Source organism: Chrysemys picta, chromosome 19, assembly GCF_011386835.1.
Source record: "Chrysemys picta bellii isolate R12L10 chromosome 19, ASM1138683v2, whole genome shotgun sequence".
NCBI classification, from domain to species: Eukaryota; Metazoa; Chordata; order Testudines; family Emydidae; genus Chrysemys; species Chrysemys picta.
Genome location: NC_088809.1, coordinates 24,043,196 through 24,066,291, shown reverse-complemented (window position 1 = coordinate 24,066,291; position 23,096 = coordinate 24,043,196). Strand labels below are relative to the sequence as shown.

The window sequence follows — 23,096 nt, the reverse complement described above, 5'->3', positions numbered from 1 at the left end:
GGCCATCGTCAGAAGACAGGATACTTGGCTAGATAGACCTTTGGTCTGGCCTGTATGGCTGTTCTTATGTAACTGTTTTTGTAGAAACTTTCTACAAAAAATTCAGCCTGGGGCAGACTTCCACCATTGAAAATTTCTACCTAAATGGTTAAATTTAGCAAAGTTTTAAAAAAATGAAAACAAGGTTTTGTAGTGGGAAGCGTTGGACAACCATAGCTGTAGTTGCATTGCTGCCAGCTCTGCCTGTTATAAAATAAGTATCTCCTCTTTTGCATATCATGTTTAACACCTATTCCCTGTATCACTATCGCCACCTCCTATCTACAGTCTATTCCTTAGATTGGTTAGTAGAGGTTGTGATTTGCAGCTCTCCCTTTCTACAGTGCTGATTGGGCTTTCAAAACTTACTTGCAGAGAGCAAAAGGCTGGTACCGAGAGACCTGGGATGTCAGACATGGAAGCAGAGTGTTGTATTATCTAAAGCCAGTGTTTAGAGTTTATTATTAACTCTTTGGATTTTTCTCTGTTCTTTCCATCAGAAAGTTTGTGATAAAGCAATTAAGGTAAGATTGTCAAAGCCGCCTAGAGGATTTGGACACCCAGTTTCCAATGGCTTCTTTTAGGTGGCTTTGAAAATCTCATCCTAGGAATCTTGTACTCCGTCTTGTCTGACATATTACTTCATGCTTGTCTGCTATACCATATGGCTTACCAAAATGCAGATTCTAAGTAACTCAGATTTGGTTTGCTGACTTACTGTGCAAAAAAACTACTTTCCATGTTGTGGGGCTGAGAACTGGCTACTGAAAAATCTTTTTATTTTATTTTATTTTATTTTTTAACAAGGGATTGAAATACTGCATTGGCAACATTGAGACAGATATTCCTTTATCTTCGTATGGTGAAATACAATCTGTGTGTGGATTGAATGGTGTATTTTATGATCCTTTATTTATTTCATAACCATTTAATTCTAGTAAACATTTTCTTTTTAATGCAGGAGCACTGACAATAGGACAGTTTCATCGGTCTTTTCGGCGAGACAGTTTATCTCCTTACTCCTATGTATCTGCTTCATCCCACAACCACAGCACTTTATCATCGAAAGGTTCAGATCGGACTCCAATCCCTCCCAGAACATGGCAGAACTCCCTTGGGATGCTTCCAGGGCAGGTGGAGACTTCCCCGACATTTTCAGACAAAGGGGTTCCATTTCCTGTACTCCAGAGGTTTCCAACAGAGGTCACGTACACTCTCCAACCCAGTGCCACGTCTATGCACATACAACAAGGACCGCAGACAATGGCCACTTCTTCCCAGAAATATAGCAACTACACACCTTCAGCACAGTACTCCCAAACCTACTACCCAACAGGTATGATAAGGGTCTAGCATTTGCCTTTCAAGAAGATATTTTAAATCAACAAATTATTTTTCTGCAATGCACTTTAATGTATACATATTAAACAAGACTTAGAATCGAAAGAAGAGTATCAAACTTAAAGGATTTCCTAACAATCCCTCATCGGATATTTCACCCTGCTTGAAAATCTGTGCCACCATTTTTGCATTTTTTCAAATTCTTTCCTATTGAGCCATTCATATTGTAATCTCTGTGCACCTCCAGATGGAAAATGACATCGATCTCTCCATCATTCTTGTAGTACCATAGTTAAGGCTGCATGCATTCCATTCTAAGTTTTATTTTTGACTTCTTTATTCTTCTCTCTTCCCCCCCCCCCCCCAAAAAAAAATATTGCCTCAAAAATTCTATATGTATCTTCAGAGCAGATGTTTTGTCCAGAAAGTTTGAAGCAAATTGTCTAAGACCCTTATTTGAATTACAGGAAAAGAGAAAATTTCATTTTTGTAAATGTTACAAATAGAGGTATTCCATTTTGGAGCATATGTAACTCAGACTTCTGGGTTTTAAGGGTTCCAGTTTCTTGTGCTTTCATAGCCTTTTAGTTAATTGGGGTGCAAAATGCCCAAGCTACTGATCTGTGGTTCAGTCTCTTAGGTGGCTACTTAAGGAATTGTTTCAGAGATTTGAAATTGGCGGGGCACTCAGAGAGAGATACTGATCTGGGCTTTAATAGTCACAACACAGTTACGGCATCAAAAGTATAAAAGAACGACCCGCATTATGCATACTCACAAAACTAATCTGGAACACCTGTGTCAGGTGGGGGATTCCCAGGGTTGGGGAAGTGATCCCAGGTTCCAGCCATGCACCTCTAAATAAACCCCAAACCTCCCTCTTAGGGGAGGTCAGAGTTAATCCCTGGATCAAGTGCCACGGTAACAATAGAAAAACACTTTTATCTAACCCAGGCAAAGCCAGGAGTAGACTGAAGTATGGATTTCTAGCAGGAGTTATGCAGACTTCCTTGCCCTGATACAGCATGTAGCACATACCCCCCCCCCCACCTTCGCGCCCCCCCCCCACACACTTGGCTAGACACACACAGACTCTCTGCCCCATGCCAATGCAACCCTCTCTTTCTCCTCCCCCCCTCCCCCCTCGGGTCACTCCAACCTGTCTGTGCACTCTGGTGCTTGTATACATTGTTCAGCTCAGACTGGTATATACAGACTTGCTGTATAGTCTCAGCTGAATTGTCAGCTCCAGGCTGTGCATCTGTAAGAGTTGCAAGCACCAGTGTAGCAGCTGGCTCTCAAGCAGCTCCTCATTCAGACACTGCGCCCTGGTGTCTCTCTGCCCCAGCTCAGTGCTGCTGGTTCTCAGCTCTTCCTTTGTTCTCTCTCTACATCTTCCTGGGCTTGTTTCCTGTCCCGTCCCATCTGCTCATTGGCTCAGACCATCCCAGAAGGTCCACAGTTAATTCTGTGTCCTTGTTTTGGAGTGGCACTCTCCTACCAGTCAGGTTTGTGAAGAGTAGCAGAGAGGGAAAGAAAGAAAGGGAAAGGGGCTCTCTACTCAGTCCCATGTCTGTGATGAGGAAAGGAAGAAGGAGTCCATCTTCCCTGGGGTTGGTATTAAGCTTTCCACGGTCCAACCTTCCCAGCTAAATTGGGAATATACCTTTCCCTTACACCCACGTGTGTCTGGGACCATAATTTATTACGTGTCAGCCCTCTGCCCATGTTTGGTATTCCAGGGACCAATTTTAGGGTTCTTGCCTCTTGTATGGCCAATTTGCATCAATACATTTAACAATGGCTTCAACATGTCAATGTAATTTCAGGTGTACCCAGAAAGTACATTATATGCTATTTTAAGCCCAGATTCTTGTTATTGTGGTTTATGTGTTTATAACATGACACATATTGCTAAATCTTATGACCTTTGTGTCAACCACTCATGCTAACTATTCAGGCCTTCTGTTAAATGCCTCAAGTGTATTTCTAAGCCTGTTTTAAGACAGTCCTTCACTTTGTGTACTCCTAATTGCTTAAAAGCTATAATGATTATTCATTACTGATTTCTTAAGCATCTTAACTTTTCCTAAAGGTATAGTCCATTGCCCACATGTGATTGACTTCTCAGGAGACACACATCAGACATAGACCCAAAGCAATAGATTCTGGATAGCCTAAATACATAGAATAAGCATTATTATTAAGATAAGTGAATCTTGTATATTTTAAATCCCTTAAGGAGGTAATACTAGATTTCTGGAAGTGAGCTGGCAGTGCCAATATTGAAATGTTTTGTCAGGGTAGGACGTAGAACTCTTTACACTGAACAGAGGTTCTAGACATTTGATAACTTTTCTGTTTGGATTCTTTCCAGCTGTGTTACAGTGCTGCTCACCTACGGCTCACCTAGATCCTCTTAGTGGCTGTGGCAGTCCTACAGCCTCAACCTACACACACTGCAGCTATTTCCAGGTGAGTGCACTAAGTTGAAACAAAAGGAAGCCACGTGACCTAACTTCCCTCTAAGCCACGCGGCTGCAGGCTATCAAGGGCCGTGCACCTTCCCCAGCCCAGCCGGAGCTGCTGCAGCCGTGGAGAGGCGCCTCTCGCCTGGCCCAGCCCAGCCGGAGCTGCCGCGGCCATGGAGAGGTGCCTCCCCCAGCCTATGATACCCATGATGGTCTTACAAAAATTTATGGCCAAATTGTGGTCTGATTAATGTAGTGGTGGAGGAGTATAAAGAGGCACTGGCTAATCACTTCATGGGTAGCAATGTAGAAGTAGGCCTGGTCTACACTATGAGGTTAGGTCAAATTTAGCTGCGTTAGGTGGATTTTTGTAATGAATACGTCTACACAACCAACCCCGTTCCGCCGACCTAAAGATCTCTTAAAATCGACTGCTGTACTCCTCCCTGACGAGGGGAGTAGCGCTAAAATCGACCTTTCTGGGTTGAATTTGGGGTAGTGGAGATGCAGCGCTGTGCAGTTTGATGGTGTTGGCCTCTGGGAACTATCCCAGAGTACTCCAATGTGATGGCTCTGGACAGCACTTTCAACTCTGATGCACTAGCCAGGTACATAGGAAAAGCACCGGGAACTTTTGAATTTCATTTCCTGTTTGGTCAGCGTGTGAGCTCAGCAGAACAGGTGACCATGCAGTCCCAGAATCGCAAATGAGCTCCAGCATGGAGTGAACAGGAGACACTGGATCTGATTGCTCTATGGGAAGAAGAATCTGTGCAGGCAGAACTCCGATCCAGCAGAAGAAATGCTGATATTTATGCCAAAATCACACAGGGTATGGTGGAGAGAGGCTACACCAGGGATGCACAGCAATGCCGTGTGAAAATTAAGGAGCTCAGGCAAGCCTACCAAAAGACAAAGGAGGCAAACAGTCACTCCGGATCAGAGTCCCAGACATGCCGATTCTATGATCAGCTGCATGCCATTCTAGGGGAGGATCCTACCAGTACCCCAACACTCTCCGTGGACACCTGCAAGTTGGCAGCCTCAGGTAACACAGATGAAGATCTTGTGGATGAGGAGGAGGAGAATGCATAGCAGGCAAGCAGAGAATCCGTTCTCCCGGCAGCCAGGACCTTTTCCTCACCCTGGAGCCAATACTCTCCCAGGGCCTATTGTTCCCGGACCCTGATGGCGGAGAAGGCACCTCTGGTGAGTGCACATTTGTAACGACACTACAGGTGTTAAAAGCAATTGTTTAATGTTTGATTTGCCCTAAACAATTGGGATGCATTCGCAGCCAGTACAGCTGAATGGAAAAGTCTGTTTACGTGTCTGGGGATGGAGTGGGAATCCTCCAGGGACATCTCCATGAAGCTCTCCTGGAGGTACCGCAAAGACTTTCAGAGAAGGTTTCTGGGGAGAGCTGCCTTATTTCGTCCTCCGTGGTACCACACCAAGCTAGTAGCAAGTGGTCTGGAATCATTGCAGCACAAAGCATAGCAGCGAATGGTTCTGGGTTTTGGTCGCATTCATGTAACATTCGGTCTTTATCTTTGTGTCAGCCTCAGGAGAGTGATATCATTCATGGTCACCTGGTTGAAATAGGGGAAGTTTTGTAAGAGAACAGTAATCCCTTCTGTTTGGTGATCCCCGACACATTAGACCCCGGGCATGCTGGGCTGTTTGCACTTGGCTAAAAGGGATCATCCTGGAGAATAACTACACTGGGTGGGAGGGGTGTGCTGCACATCCACCCCAAAACCGGAGTCCCTCCTTTTAAATGGCAACCACAGCCCCTCCTTTTAAATGGCAAACACAACCGGCATTGGCTTCTATAGGAAAGGAGGGTTCTGCAGTTTGAAATCATTCCCATATGTTATGAACACGGAAGAAGCTAACACCGCGTACCCTTTTGCTTACCATGGCTGCTTGCAAACTGAATTCTGTTGCCCAGCTGTGTGTGATGTGTCACGATACCAGCAGGAGCTCAATATAAAAGGCAAAATGCGACCTTGTACCTAAAACACATGTGCTGTCTGCTGTGAATTGCTTGATTCACAGTGAAAGAGTCTCCCTTTTGTTCTCAGAAACGTATTTTCTGTAAAGTCTACTCTCCCTTTTTTTTCCCCCCTGCAGCTGCTAATGTTTCTATGCTCCCTGCATCAACTCCTTCCCTGAGGTTATCGCAGATTAGAAGGCGAAAAAAACGCACTCACGATGAAATGTTTTCAGAGCTCATGCAATCCTCCCACACTGATAGGGCACAGCTGAAAGCATGGAGGCATTCGGTGGCAGAGGCCAGGAAAGCATACAGTGAGCATGATTGTAACACGCAGGAGGAGATGCTGAGGCTAGTGGGAGAGCAAATGGACATGATGAGGCATCTGGAGGAGCTGCAGGAAAGGCAACTGGATTACAGACCCCCGCTGCAGCCATTGTGTAACCGCCTGCCCTCCTCACCGAGTTCCATATCCTCCTCACTCAGATGCCCAAGAATGTGCGGTGGGCGGGAAGAGAGGCTTCGGGCATCCTGCCACTCAACTCCAGGGGATGGCCCAAGCAACAGAAGGCTGTCATTCAAACAGCTTTGATTTGTAGTGTGGCTACAATAAGCAATGTGGCCTTGTCCTTCCCTCCTCCCCAACTCCACCCCGTTATGAAACCCTTTGTACACCCGGGCTTCCATTTACTAGTCACTGTTGCCAGTGATCTCAAGTTTTTTTTTTAATAAATAAAGAATGAATGGATTCAGAACAATAGGGACTTTATTTCCTGTGCCAGTGGTGGTCGAATGGGGGAGGGGGAAAACCTATAATGGCAGCAGGCCGTAAAAGAAACCCAGTTTGGGAATATTGTAATGAAGTTCCTCTACCTGTGGGTAAGACAGGCATGCTTGCAAAATGCAAACAGTGCAACAAAGAAATGCAAGGTCTGGTAGCCTGAATGAAACAACATCATGAGAAGTGTTTCTTCTCAGGAGGAAGCTGCGTTGAAGATGATGAAAGGAATATGTCTGAAAATGCAGGATCTTCAGGTTGGTAAACTTTTTTATTTCATATTTCTTTCTTAAGACTGCCTGTCTTCCTTCTGGACTATTCTTGAATTCTCACGTTTGAGCAAAAAAATATAGTTGTTACTCAATGGTACTATCATTTTAGATGCAGTTGTGATAAAAAATAAATAGCTGAAATAGGCAGATCTTCCTTTTACAATTTCACCTTTAAAGTAGTAGTGAGTGTCAGTGAATGCAATGAGTAATACTAAATGAGCAGTATGGTAATAATTAAATAACTGCATTGACTTATTTTGTTTAGGAGAATCCATCCTCAACATACAGGATTCTGAAGACTATCCACCTTCAAGATCACCATCATTTTCTATAGTTTCAGAGTTATCTGCCAATGATAATGTTTGTCACATCATGTATGTCACATAGCCGCAGTATATCACCTGGAGCAAAAAGGAAAAAAAAAAAAAAAACCCTCCATCATGAAGAAACAACCATAGATAAGTTTGTGATAAGAACCAGCAGATTACAAAAAGAGGTAATTGATGAAAAAATTTGCCTGGTTTGTTTATGCAACAAACTCTCCTTTCCGTATGATTGAGAACCCACACTTCATTAACATGGTTCAGTCATTAAGACCAGGATATAGTTCACCCAACACAGCAGATGTCAAGGCAAATTGCTGGATAAAGTGTATGAAAGAGAAATTGAGCAGTGTGCAAAAGGTCTACAGGGTAAAATTGTTAACCTGAATCTTGATGGGTGGAGCAATGTCCACAATGATCCTGTTGTATGTGCTTGTGTGACAACAGAAGAAGGGAATGTCTTCCTTACAGAAACAGTTGCTAGATCAGGAAATGTGCACACACACAGCAGAATACTTACAAGAAGTAGCAGTAAAAGCTATAACAAACTGAAAAAAAATTCAAATGTCTAGTATGCAGCTTGGTCACAGACAATGCTGCAAATGTATCCAAGATGAGAAGAAATTTAGAAGAGTCCCAAGCTAATAACATACGTTTGCAGTGCTCATTTGATGCACCTCCGAGCCAAAGACTTCAGTGTTCCAGAAATAAAGGCCAATGTTGTTGAAATTGCAAAATACTTCTGTAACAACCACTTTGCAGCAGCTGCTCTGAAAAAAGTGGGAGGAACCAAGCTAACTCTCCCACAAGACATGCAATGGAACTCAGTAGTGTTTTGAGCACTATATCAAGAATTGGCCTAATCTGATTAGTTTGTGAACAAAATCGTGAAAAAATAGGTGCACTGTCACAGCCAAAGTTCTCAACATTGGGCTTACGAGAAATGTTGAACACATGCCGAGTACCCTAAAGCCTATTTCTATAGCCTTGAACAAAATGCAGGGAAATAGCTGTTTTATTGCTGCTGATGCTGTTGAAATTTGGAAGGAACTGAGTGAGAGCTTAAAAAGAGAAATATGCAATGACAGAGTTAAATTACAAGCATAAAAAAAAAAAACTAATGGGACAAGCACTGGCTCCAGGTCATTTTCTTGCAAATATTTTCAATACTCAGTACCAGGGTCAAACCTTAACTGCTGAAGAAGAGGAGTTGGCTATGACATGGACATCCAGCCATCATCCTCCATAATGCTAACCATAATAAACTTCAGAGCTAAGGGTGAATCATTCAAGAAATACATGTTTGCTGCTGATGTTTTAAAGAAAGTCACATCAGTGAACTGGTGGAAGTCACTTAAGCTCTTGGATTCAGAGACTGTTGAAGTGATAATCTCACTTTTAATAGCAGTAGCTTCTTCTGCCGCTGTAGAAAGAATATTTTCTTCCTTTGGAAAAATTAATTAAATTGAGAAATCATTTGGGACCTGAAAAAGCAGGAAAGTTTGTTTTTCTTTTCCAGATTATGAACAAACAGGAAAATGAAGGTGAAGGCAACTGAGTTAGCTGCAGAAGCCAGTATTTTAAGTTTCTCATGTTGACCTGGCTGACAGTTGATTTAATTTTTGTTTTGTTTTTTTAAAAGAATATTTCATTTAACTATTTTAGTTAAACAATTTTAACAAAAACAAACCTGATTTAAAACAAATCTTGAATGTTTAACTAAATTCAACAATTCATATGCTTGTTTTGTTAAAATATTATGTTTCCTGTTGAAGAAAAAAATCCAGAATACATAATTGTTTTAGTTAAATAAAACATTTTAAATGTCTGTCTGGTGATGTTCTCCTCCTAATACAGCATGGCAAGAAAATCCTCCAAATATTATTGATTAACCTGTTGAATTGAAGATAATTCACCTCCCAATGACTTCATAAATGTCTGCTTCAGTTACCTTTGGTAAATGAAATAACCAAACAATCATTAATTTTCTGATATAGCTGTAAAACTAATCTGAAACGTTTTCAAAATAAATCACTTTTAAAATGAATAGTGTGTACCTTCTAAAAATGAAACCTACATCTATCTCTGAGTTGTGAAGAATATGTATTAAGATTATAACCAACAAGAATACACTTTTATGTAGAAATCCATGATTAAATCTAGTCTTCCTGACTAGTGATTTAAATCATGATTAAATCAATTTAATTTAATTTAAATCAAATCCACCCTGAAAAGTTTACAAGGATTCTTTATAATGGATAGTGTTATGCACCCTAAATATAGGAGTTACTACCAGCTACTGCTAATGTTTATGTACATATGGTGGTATTATAGCTGTGGGGGCCAGGTTTTCCAAAGTTATTCAGGTGCCTACTGGGATTTTTTTAAAAGTGATTAAGCAGGTTATGCACCTAACCAGTTTAGGTGTTTTTGAAAATCCCACTAGGTACCTATCTGCATCTTTAGGCGCCTAAATACTTTGAAATCTGGCCTGTAGTGCCTAGTGACAGATAGAATTATGATTGCCTGCGCATCTCCATTCCAAAAGGCCTGTTTTCAATTTCTTACAACTTTGTCTGACTTACCTAGAAAATTTCAGCCTGAAAAGTGTTTTATCTCTACCTGGAGGAGAATATTCCTGTGGCGTTTAAGCAAAAACAGTTTTACTGGTTCTTGGTTTTTATTTCCTTCTTTAGAAGGAAGTGAAGGACAAAAATTGTTGGTTGTATAGTGTTTTTTTTTCCTTAAAAAACAAAAACAAACAACTTCTACCATCTCATAGAGAAAGTAGAAACTTGAAATTTGGTACAGTGGTAGTCCATAGATTGGACATATGCCTTTCAGTGGTCTAGTAAAAAAATCTCTGATTTGGCTGAATAGAAAGACCTGTTTGACACAGACAGACACAGTTAAGTTTTTTAAAATAACAATAAGGGTCTTTTTAATAATATCCTAATATTCTGTTCACACTTCGTGTATAATGATGCTATGTGGAATTTTGTATCTCCTATCTGCTCAAGTACCCCTGTTTCCAAAAAACTTACAGAATGTGATGAAGACAGCTTCAGTCCTCAAGGTTTGACACTGTTCGTCCAATATTTCCTGTCCTGCATATCACTTGTGCAAGATGATACCTTGTTTTTTCTGAGGTTATATTATGCCTGGCATGCTGGATCAGGTTTCTCTCATTTTATGTGTTAGAAGTCTCTTTTTCAAAAATATAAGAGCCTATGCTCTCCTTTGTATTTTTCCACTGATGCTGAAACAGGGTTGTAAAAGTCTTCAAAAGACCAAGAACAATGACTGGTGCTTGAAAAATATATCTGACACCTCCAGCTAGACTTATGGTGACTGAATCTTTGGGCCATTCTAAAATTTAAAAGAAAGAAGCTATTTCGTTCCATACTGATCACTTTGGCTTTAGGGCGGATAGAGAGTAACAGAACTTTAACTTACCCATTGTTGGTCAAGCCTAAATTGTAAGTATGATGCATTCTTTCCAGAGCAAGACCTTGGAGTTCACTGACCACAAGAATTCAAAGACCTGAGATCTTGGTTCTACAGCTTTTCAGAGTGGACCTTTACACTTCCGGAGGGGAAAAGGGTGACAAGGATAAGTAGGAAGACTGTAGGTCCAGGTTACATCAGTCGTTAATTTGTATATTAGTGAGGATGGCATCTAGCACTTGCATTAAACCAAGATACCCCAAAATAGCTTTAATATATTAAATTCTGTTAGGGGGGGAAATCTCAAAAGTCCTTTGAAGGCAATATGGACCCCTATTATGAAAATGTACAGAATGAAAATAACATAACTATTGTAAATACTTATTTTTTTTTAAAAACAACATGGGTCAGGATGATGATATCCTTGACTGGTAGAATCACAATGGTGAAAATGATCCTTCTCCCTAGGATTACATTTTTACTGAAAACACTTCTACAAGAAATCCTTATCTAATTACTATTTATGATCTTATTTATTTGGGGGCAAACAAAATTCCTAGGTTTAATGTAATAACAGATATGGCTTTGGATTCTTTGACCATGGGATGTTGTTCCGGGAAGAAGGATTGCTAGGAAGAGATGGGATCCACCTAATGAAGAGAGGGAAGAGCATCTTCGCAGGCAAGCTGGCTAACCTAGTGAGGAGGGCTTTAAACTAGGTTCGCCGGGGGATGGTGACCTAAGCCAAGAGGTAAATGGGATGCCGGGAGGAAACACAAAGACGAGGGTACAAGATGGGAAGCCTCCTGATCCCTACTGAGAAAGTAGGGCAATTGGGTAGTTATCTTAGGTGCATGTACACGAACGTAAGAAGCCTGGGAAACAAGCAGGAAGAATTGGAAGTCCTGGCACAGTCAAGGAACTATGATGTGATTGGAATAACAGAAACTTTATGGGGCAGTTCACATAACTGGAGCACTGTCATGGATGGATATAAACTGTTCAGGAAGGACAGATATGGGAGAAAAGGTGGAGGAGTTGCATTGTATGTAAGAGAGCGGTATGATTGCTCAGAGCTCCAGTATGAAACTGAAGAAAAGCCTGTTGAGAGTCTTTGGGTTAAGTTTAGAGGAGAGAGCAACAAGGGTGATGTCGTGGTGGACGTGTGCTATAGACCACGGATCAGAAGGACGAGGTAGACTAGGCTTTCTTTGGACAACTAACTGAAGTTTCCAGATCACAGGCCCTGGTTCTAATGGGGGACTTCAATCACCCTGACATATGCTGGGAGAGCAGTACAGCAATGTACAGACAATCCAGGAAGTTTTTGGAGAGAATTGGGGACAACTTCCTGGTACAAGTAGTGGAGGAACCAACTAGGGGCTGTGCTCCTCTTGACCTGCTGCTTACAAACAGGGAAGAATTGGTAGGGGAAGTAGAAGTGAGTGACAACCTAGGCAGTAGTGACCATGAGATGGTTGAGTTCAGGATCCTGACAAAAGGAAGAAAGGAGAGTAGCAAAATACAGACTCTGGACTTCAGAAAAGCAGACTTCGACTCCCTTAGGGCAGTGGTTCCCAAACTTTAACAGCCCGCGAACCCCTTTCACTAAATTGTGACATCTCGTGAACCCCCTCCTAAAAATGAATATTTCCAGGGATTTAAGTTTAAATTTCCTCAGTGTGATGGATGCGCTTGCTTTGCTCTGCATAGCTCTTTGAAGTCCGGAACCTTTGGAGAAAGATAAAGTCTCAGGTCTGGTTTGGCATAAAGTCTGTTTCTGTATTTGGTTTTCAGATGTGCATACGAGGAAAATGCTTTCTCGCATAAGTATGTTGTTGAAAATGGTAACAAAACTGCAGCAGCTTTTTCTGCCAGAAAGGGGGTACTCGTTTCTTAAACTCAGCCAAAAGTTGATCAATGATAGATTTCTGAAACTCCTTTTCAGTTCGTAATCACAGGAGATCTCAATCAATTTCTCTTTTTCCTTGGTGTTTAATATCTGTGTTGAGAAAGTGGTATCATCAAAAGGGTTGCGAATTCAGTCATTATCGCCTGACATAGCTAGAAAGTATTCCCTGAAAGTTGTGCAAAGTCCTTTTAGGTGTGCAATTATATTGGTTTTAGTGCACTGATCCAACTGAAGTTTATGTTCTTCCAGGAAGTCATGAAGATTACTGAAACACTCAGTTTGATTGTTTTCCAAACAACTTCCCCAGAATTGCAACTTCTTTATCAGGAATTCAACTCTGTCTTGCACATTGAAAACTGTTATATTGAGGCCTTGAAGAGATAAATTTAGGTCATTAATTTTTGAGAAAATATCTGCTAAATAAGCTAGGCTCTGGAGCCAGACATTATTTTCCATACAGCTGGCAAGGTGGAAAGGGTGGCAGTTGGAAAAAAAACTAGGATTTCCGTTCTAACCTCAAACAAGCGCGCAAGGATTTTACCCCTTGAGAGCCATCTAACTTCAGTATGGGTCAACACACAGACATGTATACTACCCATTTTGTCACAAAGTATGTGAAATATTCTGGAATTTGTTGGCCATGATTTTATGAAATTCACCATTTTCACTACATTGTCCAGCACTTCCTTCAGTCCCTCAGGCATGCGTTTTGTTGCAAGGGCTTGTCTATGGATGCTGCAATGAGTCCAAGAGACTTTTGATACAACCTTTTTTGTTCGAGCTACAAATCCAGTATACTTCCCCGTCATTGATGTGGCCCCATCAGTGCAAATGCCTAGGCAACGAGACCAATCCATTTCCTTTTCTTGAAAATATGCATTAGTCAGATTGAAGATATCAAACAGCTTTTCTTCCGCCGAGGAAGGTGCCCTGGGAGGGACAAATTAGCTTGGACCACCCCCCACGTTCAGCGTGGCCCCCTGATGACTGCCCTGGATGCAAACTTCCCCTGCCTGACCAGGACAGGGATCCGAGCTGCCACCTGCACCCCGCATGGAGTGCTGGGGTTCGGGGCTGCTGCCTCCCCCGCTGACAGGGGAGGGCTGGGGCTGCCGGCTCAAACTGCCCAGCCCCACTCTCCATGAGGCTCGGGCTGCTGGTTCCCTGGCTGACAGGGAATGGGCTCGGGCTGCCAGCTCAAACTGCCCGGCCCCGCTCTCCCTGGGGCTTGGGCTGCCGGCTCCCCCGCTGACAGGGGAGGGCTGGGGCTGCTGGATCAAACTGCCCGGCCCCGCTCTCCCTGGGGCTCAGGCTGTCTGCCCTGCAACTGGGTCCCAGCAGAGTCCTCTGGCCGCCATTAATGACATTTTTCTTGCGAACCCCCTGAAACATTCTGCGAACCCCACTTTGGGAACCACTGCCTTAGGGAAATGATGGGCAGGATCCCCTGGGAGGCTAATATGAGGGGGAAAGGAGTCCAGCAGAGCTGGCTGTATTTTAAAGAAGCCTTATTGAGGGTGCAGGACCAAATATCCCGAAGTGCAGAAAAAATAGCAAATATGGCAGGCGACAAGCTTGGCTTATCTTCGGTGAGCTTAAACTCAAAAAGGAAGCTTACAAGAAGTGGAAATTTGGACAGATGACTAGGGAGGAGTATAAAAATATTGCTCGAGCATGCAGGGGTGTAATCAGGAAGGCCAAGGCACAGTTGGAGTTGCAGCTAGCAAGGGATGTGAAGGGTAACAAGGGTTTCTACAGGTATGTTCGCAACAAGAAGGTGGTCAGGGAAAGTGTGGGACCCTTACTGATTGGGGGAGGCAACCTAGTGACACATGATGTGGAAAAAGCTGAAGTACTCAATGCTTTTTTTGCCTCAGTCTTCACAGAGAAGGTCAGCTCCCAGACTGCTTCACTGGGCAACACAGTATGGGGAGGAGGTGAGCAGCCCTCAGTGATGAAAGAACAGGTTAAGGGCTATTTAGAAAAGCTGGACATGCACAAGTCCATGGGTCCAGATCTAATGTATCCAAGGGTGCTGAGGGAATTGGCTGATGTGATTGCAGAGCCACTGGCCATTCTCTTTGAAAATTCATGGCCATCAGGGGGAGGTCCCAGATGATTGGAAGAAGGCAAATATCGTGCCCATATTTAAAAAAGTGAAGAAAGAGAACCTGGGGAACTACAGCCTCACTTCAGTCCCCAGCAAAATCATGGAGTAGGTCCTTAAGGAATCCATTTTGAAGCACTTGGTGGAGAGGAAGTTGATCAGGAACAGTCAACATGGTTTCACCAAGGGCAAGTCATGCCTGACCAACCTGATTGCCTTCTATGATGAGATAACTGGCTCTGTGGATATGGGGAAAGCGGTGGATATGGTATATCTTGACTTTAGCAAAGCTTTTGATACGGTCTCCCACAGTATTCTTGCCAGCAAGTTAAAGAAATATGGATTGGATGAATGGACTATAAGGTGGATAGAAAGCTGGCTAGATTGCCAGGCTCAATGGGTAGTGATCAATGGCTCGATGTCTAGTTGGCAGCCATTATCAAATGGAGTGCCTGAGGGGTCGGTCCTGTGGCCGGTTTTGTTCAACATCTTTATTAATGATTTGGATGATGGGATGAATTGCACCATCAGCAAGTTCGCAGATGACACGAAGCTGACGGGAGAGGTAGATCACTGGAGGGTAGGGATAGGGTCCTGAGTGACCTAGACAAATTGGAGGATTGGGCCAAAAGAAATTTGATGAGGTTCAACAAGGACAAGTGCAGAGTCCTGCACTTAGGAAGGAAGAATCCTACTACAGGCTGGGGACCGACTAAAAAAGATTTGGGGGTTGAGGTGGATAATCAGTTGAACGTGAGCTCCTAGTTTGGTGCTGCAGCTAAAAGGGCTAATGGTTTCCTTGAATGTGTAAACAGGGAAATCTCAGGTAGGAGTAGAGAGTTATTTTACCTCTGAATCTGGCACTGGTGAGACTGCTGGTAGAGAACTGTGTCCAGTTCTGTTGTTCACAATTCAAGAAGAATATTTGGTGATGGTTCAGATAAGAGCCAGAGAATGGTTTAAGGCAGAAAACATGGCTTATTATAGTGACAGAGTCAAGGAGCTCAACCTATTTAGCTTAACAAGGAGAGGGTGAAGGGATGACTTGATTAGTCTATAAGTACCTACATGGGGAGCAAATATTTGATAATGGGCTCTTCACTCTAGCAAAGAAAGATATAACATGATCTAATGTCTTGAAGCTAGACCTATTCAGACTGGATATAAAATGTAAATTTTTAACAGCAAAAGTAATTAAGCATTGGAACAACTTACCAAGGGTCATGGTGGTTTCTCCATTACTGACAATTTTTAAATCAATATTGGATGTTATTCTAAAGATGTGCTCTAGGAATTATTTTGGGGAAGCTCTGTTGTCCCTTCTGGCCTTGGAACTGATGAACCTAAGAAACTTTAAATACATCTAATATTGTAGTAGTAATTTTCTGATTGCAGTCCACTGCATTTTGTTTTCCCAGAATCCTCCAATGCAGTCATCATACCCAGTTGAATTTTTGCCATCTAACTGGCCATGCAATACAGCTGATGAAAACAAGAAGACGGAAGTAAACCTAGAGGCTGTCTTTCAGATTGTAGATGAGATGCATTCATCCCCCAAGCTAGAGATGGTGAAGGTGGAACCTGTGGAGAACCAGTGTCCAACCCCACAGCCTAATGCAGGCCAGCAATTGATAGTTAATCCTGGGAATAATGATGCACCTTCCTCGAGTCATGCCAGCCAGCTGGAGCCTCTTACACCTGTAGGTTCTGATATTACATTTATGGTGGGAACAGATCAAGCAATAGCCTGTTCTCTGCCACAGCCTTCTGAATTTATTTATACTATCCACACCACCAAGCCTGTAGAGAATACTGCTGCACAAATGGTGCAGGAACCTGCAGCCACACAGGAAGAACATGCAAAACTGAAAGAACAGATGAGCCATGCTTCAGCTCAGTCTTCAGTGGTGTTTCTTCAGGAGGGACTGCCCTTCAGTCCACAGCAGGTATGGGGTAAAGGAACACTGCAATATGTGTTCCTGTACTACAGGATATTCTGCTGTGATAACTACACTATACCACAGTGAGGGCCTGGTCCTACAAACTTCTTGTGTGAGTAGTCCCATTGAAGTAACTTACATAAAACTGAAAGAAACTAAAGGGTTGGCTGGATTGGACTTCTAGGGTCAGATTCCCAGCTAATGTAAATCTGCATCACTCCAGAGTGATCTGACCCTTAGTATTTACTATGTCTTATGTCAGTTAGGTCTACACTACGGGGTTAAGTTGACCTAAGTTACGCAACTCCAGCTACATGAATAACATAGCTGGAGTTGCCGTACCTTAGGTCGACTTACTGTCTTGTCTAGACAGTGCTGGGTCGACGGGAGAAACTCTCCCATCGACTTAACACCCCCCTCTCCCCCCGAACGACAAACGTTTTACTGATGAAAAGCGCCAGTGTGAACAGCGCTGTGTCGGCATGAGCGCTCTCCTGCCGACAAAGCCGCTGCTGCTCGGGGGGAACTTTCTCCTGCCGACAAACAGCAGCTATACTGCACACCTTTTAGCGGCACGGCTGTGGCAGGGGCCCTCCATGGAGCCGGGCCCATGCTCAGAAGGGGCCCCGGTCTGCTCTGCTTGCACTGTGCCCTGAGACCCCACTGGCTCCCCCTGCCCACCACTTGCTTCTCTCGGCCTTCCTGCCAGCTGGCTGAAGGCTCCTCTCCACTCCCTGGCCCCACCCCCATGCTCCTCAGCCCCCTGGCTGAAGCCCAGTGCACCTCCGGCTCCGGGCACTCTCTGCTTCCCACCACCTGAGGGGCCCCACCTATCTCCCCAGAACTGAGCCGCGTGGGACTGTGGCAGAAGCCTGGCCAATCTCAGCCAGGTGGAGGGGGAGACAGTGTGGAGGGCTTGGCTGGGCCCCTCCAGGCAAGTGCGTCTTGAGGGACCCCGGCCAGGGCAGGTCCTGGGCTGGTTGATCACGCCGCTCCCAAGGGGCCAGAGCGATTTCCAGCCCTGGGACTGACTCTGGCTACACTGCCAGCTCAGCCTGGCAGACACAATTGCCTCCCAGCAGGCCGGTGAGTGCGGCCGGGAGGCAGGGTGTGGGGTGGTGGGTCTCTTGGAGGATTGGGGGAGGGGCTGGGCTGTGAGGGGGTGAGGAAGGTGTGTGTGTTGGGGCACATGGGAGTGTGGGTGCTGGGCAGTTGTGGTGGGGCTATGGGCAGGGGTGGTGTGCAGGACACGATGCATTTGTGGGTGGGTCTTGGGGGGCGCTGGGCATAGTGGTCCGGGGGGGCTCTAGCCATATGGAGTGAGGGGAGTGTTGGGCAGGGGGACTGTGTCGCACGGCATAGGCCCACCCCAGAGGGGAAGGGGCATGCTGGCCGCACAGGGGCAGGCAGGCTACTGTGCATCTGGCAACTGCTGGTTTGTAAATAGTGTCCTCGCATTGGGCGGAGCAGGGCTGTCCCTGCCATGCCCCATTGCCTCCGGCTGGCCCCTCGCTCCGGGGACTGACCTCCCCGCGCCATGCTCCATTGCCTCCATGGGGGCCCACAAATATGTTTGGCGCTGGGCCCACAAAAGGTTAATCCAGCCCTGCACAAAACCTTAGTGTTATTCCAAAACACTGAGCAATTAATTGGAGAGATGGTTAGTATTCTTAATTTATGCACACTGTTTAATTCAACTTTTTTGTTTCGTTGAGGAAAGATTTCTCTGTGTATTGTAATATCTTGTGTATTGTAATATCCCATACTTGGTTTGATTGTTCTTTCTAGACATACAAAGTAAAAAAAGATGAGCAGGACAGGATGTGCAGGGGACATGTATTCTGTATTAATGAGAGCGCGGGAGTATGGCTACCAAGTTATTTCCGCATAGAAGTGCAGCCTCAAATGTGAGATATAGGGTTAAACGCCAGTTTATCATGACATTGTGACTAAATCCAGGTCTTCCCAGACATGCCCACTCTGTTTACTTCCATCTTTTACACATTACACTGGAGAGAAAGGGATGAGTGCTTAGGGGGCTAACAGTCAAAGCAAAGATTCATACCTAGCATTTAACCATGGCTGGTCAAAAGCTTTAATCTAAACTGTTTTTGATGGGAAATTGGGTTTTTGATTAAATGGAATTTTTTGTGTTTAAAAAAAAAAAAATTCTGTCTACTTTCCATGGAAAACTTAGATTATTTCACAAAAAAACGGAAACATTTTGATACAGGTATCCTACTGTGCTATCTTATGGAAGTTCCCATTCTCCTCTATGGGCTGAGCTTCCCAGCTCAGCGACATCTCCCATGATGCACTAGACTCCCCTGGTACAGCTGCCCCCCTTCACCAGGAGAGGTGAGGTGTATCATGTGATATATCTGACCAGGGAGCCCAGCCCTTGGAGGAGAATGGGAGCACTTCCAAATCAAAATATTTTGGATTTCAGATTTTCCCCAGAATCTTACTTTCCATGGAAAAGTTTGCTCAAGCAATTGTCTTTAAAAGTTTATGCAAAATTTTTAGCAGGGGGAAAAGCCTATATCTGACTAGTTCTACATTTAATTACTTGGACCATGCATCTGCTTCTATTTATGCTTGCACTGCAGAGCAACATCTATTCCCATCTTTGCAGCATTTATAGAATCATAGAAGATTAGGGTTGGAAGAGACCTCAGGAGGTCATCTAGTCCAACTCCCTGCTCAAAGCAGGACCAACCCCAACTAAATCATCCCAGCCAGGGCTTTGTCAAGCCGGGCCTTAAAAACCTTTAAGGATGGAGATTCCACCACCTCCTTAGGTAATCCATTCCAATGCTTCACCACCCTCCTAGTGAAATAGTGTTTCCCAATATCCAACCTAGACCTTGCCCACTGCAACTTGAGACCATTGCTCCTTGTTCTGTCATCTGCCCCCACTGAGAACAGCCGAGCTCCATCCTCTTTGGAACCCCCCTTCAGATAGTTGAAGGCTGCTATCAAATCCCCCCTCACTCTTCTCTTCTGCAGGCTAAACAAGCCCAGTTCTCTCAACCTCTCCTCGTAAGTCATGTGGCCCAGCCCCCTGATCATTTTTGTTGCCCTCCGCTGGACTCTCCAATTTGTCCACATCCTTTCTATAATGAGGGGCCCAAAACTGGACGCAATACTCCAGGTGTGGCCTCACCAGTGCCAAATAGAGGGGAATAATCACTTCCCTTGATCTGCTGGCAGTGCTCCTAGTAATGCAGCCCAAAATGCCGTTAGCCTTCTTGACAACAAGGGCACAATGCTGACTCATATCCAGCTTCTCGTATACTGTAATCCCAAGGTCCTTTTCTGCAGAACTGCTGCTTCGCCTGTCGGTCCCCAGCCTGTAGCGGTGCATGGGATTCTTTCGTCCTACGTGCAGGACTCTGCACTTGACCTCATCAGATTTCTTTTGGCCCAGTCCTCCAATTTGTCTCGGTCACTCTGGACCCTATAGGTTCAAGGCCATTTTAGGATTACATTAAGTGTTATAATTGTTGTTAAAGAAACAACCCCTCTAGTTTTGGTAGTTATTAACCTTCAGAAAAACTTTTTTTTCCCCGAGCTGAAATTTTTCATGAGTGTTCTCAACACAAAGGTATACCTAATGTGAAAAGTTCCTCCTCTACCTTGGTGGGTCCTGCACTTATTGGCAAATTTTCTCACCTCACAGATTCACCATGTGGGTCGGGAAAAAGCCCAGAGACCTTCCCCTTTGGTAGAAGCCACAGTCCAGGTCAATTTCTCCTGTGTCTGATCAGGAGTTGGGAGGTTTGGGGGAAACCCGGGCCCGCCCTCTACTCCGGGTTCCAGCCCAGGGCCCTGTGGACTGCAGCTGTCTAGAATGCCTCCTGGTACAGCTGCGCGACAGCTACAACTCCCAGGGCTACTTCCCCATAGCCTCCTTCCAACACCTTCTTTATCCTCACCACAGGACCTTTCTCCTGGTGTTTGATAATGCTTGTATTCCTCAGTCTTCCAGCAACATGTCTTCTCACTCTCAGCTCCTCTTGCTCCCAGCTCCTCACATGCACACCACAAACTGAAGTGAGGTCCTTTTTAAACTCGGGTGCCCTGATTAGCTAGCCTATCCTAATTGATTCTAGCAGTTTCTTAATTGGCTCCAGGTGTCTTAATTATCCTGCCTGTCTTAATTGGTTTTAGCAGGTTCCTGATTACTCTAGTGCAGCCCCTGTTCTGGTCATTCAGGGAACAGAAAATTACTCATCCAGTGACCAGTATATTTGCCCTCTACCAGATTCCTGTACCCCACTGGTCTGGGTCTGTCACACTAAATATCACCAAACAGTTTTGGCCAGACATCCTGTTCCCTTATTGCATATGCTCTCATCCCAGTTTATTTTAATGTGTTAATAGATTGGACAAATTCTGGCACTTTGAGACTGCAGCTGACAACTATCTTGCTGAATGGTAACATCATTTGATATATGAGTATATGCTGATACAATGAAAAAATCTGAAAACTAGTTTTTATTTCGTAATATTTATTTAAACAGAAGAATGTTACTGTGTGAAATATCACTGATTAAATATTAGACTTAGAGACATTCCTAAAATGCACATAGAATTGTGGCAGTTGTGCATGTAAGTGGCTAGTTAGATGCCTTACTAGTCATTGGAGTATGCAGTTACACCTTTTTAGCACTAGTTTAAAAATCTCACCTGAAAGATTTTTTTTATTTGTTAAATATTATATTAGGATGGAGCTCAAATTGCTGAAGTCATAAGTGATATTACAAATCAGCAAGATGCTCAGAAATACCAATTTTAAAAAAAGAGAGCTTTTATTCTTACATTTATTTTACACAGTTTATACCTTATGAAAATTCAGACCAGTTTTCTTTTATGGCATCTAAGCTCCAAGTAGTGTTTTCTGTTTGTGGAATGTCCCTTGAAGTGGACATTCCATGAGAGAAAAAGATATTTATCTGCATTAAATCCCCTAAAGTGATTGTATTGAGTGGGTTTTGATTTTTTTTTTAAAGGTGGAGCCCAGTATTAAGTGTCAAACCAGTCCATCGGAGACAGTTGTGTCTTCGGAGCAGGTAGGATTCCTTATTTCAGATGTGGAACCTGTGAGCAAATCTGTCAAAGACACAGCTTCATCCATACAAACCAGGTGCAGAGAGAGAAGAAGCAGTTCACAGAAGGGCAAGTCTCCTGGTAAGAATTGGGCCCATAGCTTTTCCAGCGTTTACTGTGTCTGGTGACTAAGGAGCCCGTGTAGTCAAGACCAAGAGAATGATGAACAGTCTAAGGCTTGGTCTACACTTGAAAGTTATACCAATATACCTATTTTGGTTAATTGTATACTATTTTTTTTAACTGAAATAATTATACCAGTACAACCACTGAAGTATAAAGGTGCCTTATACCAGTAGAGCTTATTTCTCTTTCCATACAGGAATAAACTGTACCAGAAGCACTTTATACTGGTATAACTTGTTCATACTAGGTGGGTTATACTGCTTTAGCAATATGGTATAGTCAAACTACGCTGATTCGGTTAATTCAGAACAATTTTTATCTGTAAACAAGCCCTAAATAGTTTCAATGTGTACTTTCAAGTGACTTTTCTAGAATATTTCTTGTTGAGATTGAGCTAATTATTCCATCTTAATTTCATGCAAATTATCACACAAACTTTTAAAAAGTGAAATTATCAGTAATTTTAATGCCTTTCAAGGATATTCAGAATTGGTTTGGGTTTTTTGTTTAATGTAAACCCCAAAAATTTAGAGTTCAAGTGCTTGCATATGTGTGCTCCGCTCCAGGTATGTGCACAACCAGTGCATTGATGCTGGAGAGTTTTTCCTACTGTTATCAGCCCTGCGTTTCCTCCGGCTTGAGCTGTGATATAAAGAGTGTAGCTGCCCTGCCCCTCCCTCAGTTTCTTCTTACTGTCTGTGGCTGGTAGTCAGAGTGGAGTGTTCACTGTGCCTTTGCATACAATTTACCCTTTTAGAATTTTGCTAGTGTATAGAGTAGGGCTGTCAAGTGATTAAAAAAATTAGTTGCGCGATTAATCGCACTGTTAAACAATAACAGAGTACCATTTATTTAAATATTTTTTGATGTTTTCTACATTTTTAAATATTGATTTCAATTACAAAACAGAATACAAAGTGTAAAGTGCTCACTTTATATTTGTTTTTTATTACAAATATTTGCACTGTAAAAAAACAAAAGAAATACACCTCTACCCCGATATAATGCGACCTGATATAACACGAATTTGGATATAACGCGGTAAAGCAGCGCTCCGGCAGATCAAAGTAAGTTCAATATAACGCGGTTTCACCTATAATACGGTAAGATTTTTTGGCTCCTGAGGACAGTGTTATATCGGGGTAGAGGTGTAGTATTTTTCAATTCATCTAAGACAAGTACTGTAGTGCAATCTCTTTATGATGAAAGTTGAACGTACAAATGTAGAA

At 43.4% G+C, this 23,096-nt stretch overlaps 1 protein-coding gene across 2 annotated transcripts in view; it reads left to right on the top strand.

The window, feature by feature from the left end:
• HSF5 (heat shock transcription factor 5) overlaps positions 1 to 23,096 on the top strand; it is a 71,779-nt gene that overhangs the window by 4,071 nt on the left and 44,612 nt on the right. For both annotated transcript variants that reach the window (XM_065573550.1, XM_005278852.2), the window contains exons 2-5: positions 1,001 to 1,375; positions 3,758 to 3,855; positions 16,108 to 16,635; positions 21,645 to 21,822. In XM_065573550.1, the coding sequence (XP_065429622.1) occupies positions 1,001 to 1,375; positions 3,758 to 3,855; positions 16,108 to 16,635; positions 21,645 to 21,822 (1,179 nt within the window). The remainder of the gene's footprint in view (positions 1 to 1,000; positions 1,376 to 3,757; positions 3,856 to 16,107; positions 16,636 to 21,644; positions 21,823 to 23,096) is intronic.